This window comes from Macrobrachium rosenbergii, chromosome 56 (assembly GCF_040412425.1).
Source record: "Macrobrachium rosenbergii isolate ZJJX-2024 chromosome 56, ASM4041242v1, whole genome shotgun sequence".
Classification (NCBI taxonomy): domain Eukaryota; kingdom Metazoa; phylum Arthropoda; class Malacostraca; order Decapoda; family Palaemonidae; genus Macrobrachium; species Macrobrachium rosenbergii.
Genome location: NC_089796.1, coordinates 27797046 through 27806094, shown reverse-complemented (window position 1 = coordinate 27806094; position 9049 = coordinate 27797046). Strand labels below are relative to the sequence as shown.

The 9049-nt window shown below is 37.3% G+C and overlaps 1 protein-coding gene across 1 annotated transcript; it reads right to left on the bottom strand.

Annotated features, from left to right (window-relative positions):
• Positions 1 to 5714: 5714 nt before the first annotated feature.
• LOC136836558 (uncharacterized) lies at positions 5715 to 8281 on the bottom strand. Its single transcript, XM_067101001.1, has 2 exons — positions 8045 to 8281; positions 5715 to 7641 (listed from the first exon to the last, which is right to left on the bottom strand). Exon 2 carries the CDS (start codon positions 7183 to 7185, stop codon positions 6442 to 6444), a length of 744 nt encoding a protein of 247 aa, XP_066957102.1. The 5' UTR covers positions 7186 to 7641; positions 8045 to 8281; the 3' UTR covers positions 5715 to 6441.
• Between the last annotated feature and the right edge of the window lie 768 nt (positions 8282 to 9049).

The window sequence follows — 9049 nt, the reverse complement described above, 5'->3', positions numbered from 1 at the left end:
AGGGAGCAAGAGGACTGCAAGTGTCCTGGATAGAGAATCCAATGTCACTGAGGGCGACCTGCCCGTGCGGTGCCCTTTTGTAACGCTGGAGGATTACGATTCCACTTCTTCCAGGTGGCATTGTATTCACTGGTACTCCATTTTCTATAGTGGGCTCACACGTGGCTTTGGCGGGCAGGCCTCCATGCGAGGCCACTCATGCCCAGGTGTCATGGCACCAGCACGTGGGGCCAGTTGCTATGAGCCAGCTCATTTTCTCTTCTGAGTCACCCCAGCGCTGGCAGGGATTAATCTCCATAGGACTGCACCTGGAATTAGGCCTCGAGGCAGATTGCTCAGTCAAGAGGTAAGTGAGAGAGATGTCAAAAGGGGCAAATTATTTTTACCCACAGCTTTCTTTGTTTATTACGAATTCAAAGAAAGTTAAATATTTATTGTTACGCTTTATACAACAGTAATTTGTGAGGGGACAGTTGGCATAAAGAGATTTCCCCATGTTGCAATATAATATATATATATATATATATATATATATATATATATATATATATATATATATATATATATATATATATATATATATATATATATATATATATATATATATATATATATATATATATATATATATATATATATATATATATATATATATATATATATATATATATATATATATATATATATGAACCATTCCGGAAAGTTCATCACAATTTCCCGAGGTCTCGGAATGTGTGAGCTGTAATGGCGAAGTTTGTAGGACAAAGAGACATTGTCCTGTTCCAACTGTCAGGGCGTGAGGAAACATTCACCCCCAAAATATCCCCCATAAGCCATTAACTTTTGGCGTGGGTATTTCTGACCTACAATTGGTCAGATATCCTTGGTAGGAGAAATCAACCAATGTCCTACCTGAGGGGAAAATGCAGGAGGTGAGAGAAATGCCCAGTGTGCCCACGCTAGGCCGCCATTGGGAGGATTCAAGCTCTGGCACTCGGAGGGCAATGACGTGTTATTGCCCATCGTCTCGCGCTATTCCGCCGTTGAGGCCGGTTACCGCTAAGTTACTGTAATTGCTAGTTTCATCAGATGCTCGGGCCCTTGTGTAAGTTTTAGATAATACAGATCACTGTTAAATTTATCCCGTGTCTTATTTAAGCATGACCCACAGTACTGCAGCCGGACCAGTGTAAGTACTCGTAGACCCCATGAGAGGTCGAGGTCACACACACACACACACACACACACACACACACACACACACACACACACATATATATATATATATATATATATATATATATATATATATATATATATATATATATATATATATATATATATATATATATATTATATATATATATATATATATATATATATATATATTATTACATTCTGCGGCCAGTTGAAAGAATGGGGGTTGATTAATTAAACTAACTGCCTTGAAAGCCAGCACACAACACCCAGAATATAAGCGGTAAATGGAATGGATAACTGACTTGCATTGATATCATATTTGAGTAAACAGAGAATTGGAGGTCGCCATGGGGGGCGGGGCAATAAATTAACCAACTAATTACTTTAAATTGAATTTATTTACAAATGAAGCAATCAGGAAATTAAGATGAAAAGGCTGATGGAGCAGCAAGCTATCACATACAATGTGCAATAAAATTAGACCGTGCATAGTAATTTTGCTGAATATAAAAGACTACGGCCCTGAAATAGTCTGACACGCAATTGACCGTGAGGGTTGCTACTGGTTAACGGATTTTTGTTTCTGTTTTTGCTGTATCACAACGGGGTGAGCAAGGGGTGGACCGTTGGTGTCCCTAACTGCTAAACAGAAGACTCTTGCACTTGGCAGGATGGCAGTTAGACGTATATGCTAGGGCTTCGTTCTAGGCAGGGACACAGACTGTCAGAGGGGGCTGGATAACAGGTTCTGGAAGAGAATTCCAGATTAGCATTCAAAACCGAATGAGTTTCTATCACATGAACTTAATCAGGCACAATGGAGGAACTGATAAATTAAATTTAACTAGCTCGTGGTAATACTATGGAGGGAGTCATCTAATTCTGTTCACTGAGTTAATTTAATTGGGGCTCAGGGGCGAATCATGGGGTAGCTTGGTTGTTAAGTTTGATTGAACAAAGGAGGCTTTGTTTAAGAAAATGAAAAGTTGGAAATTCAGAAAATGGAGAGAAATTCACGAGAAGGAAAAGCAAGGGCTGACTTCATTACACTTCATGTCGTACCTTATCCCCTCTGTGCATGGAGCTCTCTTGCAGCGGATGAATTGCAGTCGCAGGAGTTCACAACTTCAGCATACAAAGGAATGGGGACCGCTCTCACAATTCTTGTGTCCTGTCCTCTGAGTGGAAAGTAGTCCTCTGAGCTCTGTGTGGGTGCGAAGCTTCTCATAGGCTGTTTACAGCGGCATTGGGCACAAGACACTGACCAGCCTGAAATGCAATTTCCACCAGTACAAAGTTCAAAGGGAAATAGATCTTATGGCAAGACTTAAAGGTAAGGAGAAAAGCCCACTTATATCCCTTTTATGTTTAACGACTATCTAACTCCCCCCAACAAAAACACCCTATGGTGGGGCTAAGGAGTGGTATTGATTACCCCAAATCAGGCAATCTGGGGGTAGCCCCACCTCAGTTCAGTTCCCTCATCATGGAGTCTTCTCAGCCGCTGTTAAATTTGAATATATATCTAACTGGATAAAGGGACAAATGGAATATATATATAATATATATATATATATATATATATATATATATATATATATATATATATATATATATATATATATATATATATAATAGATAGATATTCAGTTGTATTCTTCTCATTCAAAGAGAGAAAATATATCGGTGAGCTCCCCCAAGTCAGAAATACAGGTCTTACTTTGTCCCAGCAGTTCCGGCCTCCTTCAGTCCTCTTCCGGGAATTTTATTGAAAAAACATTTTAATAAAAATATACACCAGTCATACGTTTACATTTGATTAGATTTGCATTAAATGAAAACAAATAAATATGGTAAATGGTGCTTTCAGCTGCTACATTGTTGTCTAGCGCATAGCTTTTCAAACAAATGGTAACAATCTAAAACGGATAAACTGGTAACTGAATGCCCAAACCAACAGAGTGCATAATTTGTACTGATTTTTCATTTTGTGAAGAAAGATCGAGTTTGTGCTGAATAAACCTATAGATATTAATATTAATGTTATTCTTTCTACTATATTGAATAACAGCTGTTTCTATTAAATTTTTTCTTGATGAAATTACCATTTCTAATTTTTTTTTATTTAGACCGCTGAATTAGATGAAAACACGCTCTGATCCGTAGCAGTACTACACTTATGCTGTGCTATCCGTTTATCAGCAGTTTTAAACAACTGTCCAATTTAGAATTTAAAATATACAGACACCATATATATGCATTATATATATATATATATATATATATATATATATATATATAGATAGAGAGAGAGAGAGAGAGAGAGAGAGAGAGAGAGAGAGAGAAATAAGGATTTAGCAACCCCACCACCCACATTTAGAAGGTGCAGTAAGCCAAACTAGACACTGTGGCAAATTGGTGCAGCAGTTGCATGGTGCAGCAGTTTCATTTCGTTTGCTAGGTCCATGGATCGCTGCAAGTATAGTGCCCATATGTCTGCCCAGCTGTACCTATGTCTGCTAGCGTCAAGCAAAAAGACATCGGGCTAGTGGCTCCATTCATAAAGATTTGGTGTGAGACTGGAAGTCTGTACCCTTCTGGCACCGCCCTTCCGGTATGAAAATGTGTATTGTGAGAAAAAATGGTTTACATATATTTGATTTTTGCTCTTTAGGCGTTTCCCATCACAGGTGTGGAAACGATTATTTCCACATTCACACTCAAACTGCTTAACTGTGGATGAACCCTCTATACAGAAAACTAACGCAAAATTAGGGGCTTCATACACCAGAGAGCTCATCAGAAGCATGTCCAAACCTCCTGTACTGCGCCACTCGCCTTTATCTTGTTTCATGAACAATGACGTCCCTCATTGCCCATGCCTCTTTCACTACGTCTATGCAACCCTTTCTACGCCTACCTCTCTTCCTTCCTTTCAACATTTCTACATTATATGCTCTTGTAACCAATATATCATCCTCCTTTTTTTTCCACATGACCAAATCATCTCAAGTACCTTTGACCCATCCTTTCACCTGCACTAACCCTATTCCCAGTTATTCCCAATTAGTACCGTATCGTATGGAAATATCATCAATTCTATGCTCCATTCACCACCCATTTTCTGTCCTTGACAATTCCCATTACTCCATCCATACATGGGTGAAATAGCCACAGGAACATAACACACCCTTGTCTCATCCCCATTTTTATACAAAGCCAACCATTCTCAGAACTACATGCTCTTAACATATGCTTCACTCCCACATAAAACTTGTTATTGCTCTCAGACATCCTTCACTCCTTCCATATGCCTCTAACATACAGTTTGTTCCTTTACTGTCAAACTCATCACATAACTGTTTCAATACACCACTTTATCCACACACTTTCTTCCCTATCTAAACCAACACGGTTTTTCGCCTATCTAATCGTGTGCCATCTGCCTTTCCTTTACAATAGAAATCTTACCACACACCCTGGCATACTAAGCAAAGTTATGCCCCAATAATTCTTACAGTCTGTTCTGTTACCTGTATCGTTACGTATTGGAACAACTACTCTTCTCACCTTTTCCACAAGAACCTTACCCTCTTAAAGGTGCATGTAGGTAATCATTATCTTGGCTGTTTTAATAGTTCTATTTGTTTTTGGTATTCCACTCTATAACCTTCCAGTGACCCCTAAGATTGTTGAAATTTTGCCTCTTAGGCCATTGTAAAAGTACCTTAAATCCAGGCATTGGTCTTTTGATGGCCAGCATGCCTGCAGGTGACGATTAGGTATGAAGGACCTTACAAATCTTACTTACCACGTCCAAGGCAAATCTCTAATGGATATGAGTCCAAACATAAACAAGTGCTGTTGTCATTTGTGTTGTCAGTGACCTGGTTAACCTGCAATCTCGTAACTTCATGTGTCTGAGGTTATGTTCTTGACGTCAGTTGTACTTATTTTAAGTGATTGATAATAGTTCATTAGCTGTAGGTTTTCCTTAAAGGAAGTGAGCTTTAAAATAAAAAAGATCTGACCGTAATCCAAAGCTGTATTTGTAAGTTATTAAAAAATTTCTCATGTTCACAAAACAATAATAATAATAATCATCATCATCATCATCATTATTATTATTATTATTATTATTATTATTATTATTATTATTATTAGTAGTAGTAGTAGTAGTAGTAGTATTATTATAGAAATAATATGTCATGGTATGGTTTCAAGGTGCTGTAGTGACAGTTTCGGAAAAGAACTACAATGTAAAACAAGACGACGATGCTGTAGAGTCAAAGCTAAACTGCCGACAAGAGGCTGCAGTAAAGTGTATTAACAGCAATTACAGAAACCTGCCACAGAAGCTGCTCAACAATTAAATACAAAATACATTTATGAAAATATAATTTTCTTAATGACAGTCACTTTACATGTTAAACAATTGAACATAAGACCTAACTTTTGCTCTAAACTTTTATCCTCTTCAAAAAATTCAAAGCCAATATAACAGGGTACAAGTCTTGTCATGATGTTTTATTTACAACTTTCAAAATTTTTACAAATACAATAACGATGTTTTTTTCAGTTGATGTAAAAGATATGCTAATGAGTAAAAGCTGTTGCTTTTGGAAATTACAGACTGATATCCAAGCATATAGCTTCATGATTATCAGCTCATGATATTAGAAAGTCATGTCTTATTCCATTATTATTGTATTGCCTTGTCATATCACTGTGGAATCTCTAAATGCTCCTTTTTGGGTCTCTGCTCATATTTTAAGTTCATTTCTAAATGTAATCCTTCATTAGTCACAGCTCATATCATTATGACATTTCTAATTTTATTCCTACGTGATTTTCAGGTTATATTTTATTTCATTATAACATTTCTAATTTTATTCCTATATGATTTTCATGTTATATTTTATTTCATTATAGCAATTCTTATTTTATCCCTATATGATTTTCAGTTTATATTTTATTTCTTAAAACATATCTTTATGTTTTCTCAGGTGATGTCATCACAAAATTTCTAGTTATATTCATTTGCAATTCTAAGCTCATTGTAATTTTTGAATATATTAACTAATCATTTCAACTAAAATCATTATAAAAATTTTTATTATATATCTTTATTGTCCTCAGTTCATGCCATTGTAACATTATTAAAGCTAGTTTCATTATTGTCGTTTGATGTCAGTCCTTCAAGGCACAAAAAAACAAACACGGAAACAACTAATTTTCCTTCTACTTCTTCCTTAATTTCTTGTCAATACTGACCGATGCTTTCTGTGCTGACCAGGCGGACTTATGAAGAAATTTGACAAGTTCCTTATCTTCCTGATGAGGCACAAGCTTAGAAGTGTTTGAGGTTATGTGAGAAACGGTACCACCTCCAATGCCCAGCGCCATCCCTATGCCCCAGGATTCCGGATCATTGCCGTAATCTGTCCACTTCTTTCCTTTCACACAATTCCCAACCTCGCCCATGGCAGTGCTGGCTAATCCTGTGGCAGCTCCACCAGCAGCCCTCACCCCTAGCTTGATGACTCCCCGCTTGCATGTCTCTCTCGCAACGTTCGTGACAGCGGCTCTTGCTACGCCCTCCGTAATTTTGCCACCGACACCTCCAATAACCCCTGTCGCCCCACCAATGGCTACATCAGTCAGGTATTCCGAGCCACTGATCTTCTCTCCTTTGACACTCTTTACTGTCCCGTTGATGGCTGAACTGATGCCAGCCCCAGCCACAACACCTCCGACCAAAGGGAGGGCAAGACCCCCCGTCAGAACTGTAAGTCCAATGCCACCAATTGCTGCTGCAGTACCCAAACCGATGGCGCCAACCTTCTGGATAACATCGCTCTCCGATCCTACGTTACATTTGCATGTACAGCACCATTTCTCATTACACCTACATGTGCATCTTTCATCGTCGTCTCCATCCTCGCACCTTTCACACTGTTTGCATTTTTTGCATCGGTACCCCATCTCGCCAGAATCTTAACCTTTGCGCTGTGTCAGACAGATCAGAGTTTCAGTTTATAGTACCTCACTCACTGTACTCTTTATTTCCTTGATTTTGCCTTCAATTGTTTATGTACTCTTTATAAAGCTAGTCTTAGGATGTGTTCAGATAACAACTAAAGTAACAAAAAATATTATCACTCTCGTCCACTGGTGAACTATTCAAATAACAATCAGATGTTAAGTTAAAACTGCTGAAATACAACCAAATGTGAAACTCTAGTAGTGAAAATTACTAAAAACAATTTGTTTTTAGTCCAAGTAATTGAGTAGTTCTTGTCCACAAGCACTATTTTTTAATGAGCTGCTTATTTCTGAGTGTAAACCCTGACACTGGTCAACACATGGAGGCTCAGAAGTTTCTTTGTCATAAAGAATTCCCAGGAAATGCGCAGTCCTCAGATAACTTGATGCAATAATCTGTGGAGAAAAAAGAAAAGAAATTTGCAGAATATGAATAATTAAAATATCCCAGAGCAAAATAAATAAATAAATAAATAAATTTCACCATTAAAATATGATACTGTCACGTAATCAACAAGTTTTAAAATGGAATCACATCTTGCTTGGTTGCATTAAAAATGGTACGGGTAGTCTGTTACGTGTCTTCTTAGGCTAGGGTTAGTATTGTAGTCATGATTATCTCTACGCAAAGTGTGAACACTCTATATAGGGAAAAACTCCAACATTTAATTATCTAGGTGAGCTGAGCAATCTTTAAAATAAAAAAAAGTTCCCCTTGTGAACACATGAGTAAATTAGACACAAGAAAATGAAGTAGACATTACACTCAGCTAGTTAAATCAATGCAGAATGTCCTTACCTTTTAAACGTGCTTATCCTGTTTCTTTCTCCTAAAAAAATGTCAATATGACGCTTCGAAAATCGTAGCAACGATTGTCACGAACGATATCGAACTGGAAGTCAAAGAAATGTTTAGTAAATATCCAAGAAATGTTTAGTAAATATCCCTTTACAAAATATATATATATATATATCACAGCGAATGTGAGCTTCAGATTTGAACAGCACCTCAGAGCTGCAGGAGCAGGTCGGGGACCGAGGTCTAAGTGGCGCCTCAGAGCAGACCAGGGTGCTATATATACCCCTGTCGGAGGGTATTGCCAGCCACCTCGTAGACTTAGTTCGTACAGATCTCGCACTATTTAAAGAACCCTCCCACTTTTACGTAAGCTGAAGTGTCTTCTTTTGTAGTAAACGTTTGCAATTTACTACTTTAAAACGCATACACATTCGTCCCAGTTTTCATTCAGAGCTGATACTGCTATTCAAGTATGTATACGCGTACGGTAGAATTACCTATATTCATTTATTATATGGTTGCTGTTTTTCACACATGGACATTCAATTCAGTGTAAAACGCTTCCCTTGCAAATTATCGTCCTTTTTGGTTTGTTTCATATGCATTTTCACATTTTGACTAATAATAATAACAATAATAATAATAATAATAATAATAATAATAATAATAATAATACTAATAATAATAATAATAATAATAATAATAATAATAATAATAATGTGTGAAAGGAACTGATTTATAGATTATTCATTGCTACATGCTTGCGACACTCCCAGCTGTTTAAATCGATTTGTATTCGAACCCTCACTCTATCCTATCCCCCCTCCCCTTACAGTTACAGTTACAATGGTACTTGTCATGGCACTCATCCGTAAGAGAGACTTTTTGACAGAGGCCAGTCTTTCTGCCGTTGCTCTCACCATTTGCACCTGAAAATTTCACAAAATGTGCATGTAATTACAGGTGTGCAATTAATTCAGGCTTGCACAGATTTTATACCTGCGC

Bases quoted from the DNA above. Each gene is read 5' to 3' on its own strand.
- LOC136836558 (XM_067101001.1), bottom strand. From the start codon at position 7,185: ATGGGGTACCGATGCAAAAAATGCAAACAGTGTGAAAGGTGCGAGGAT.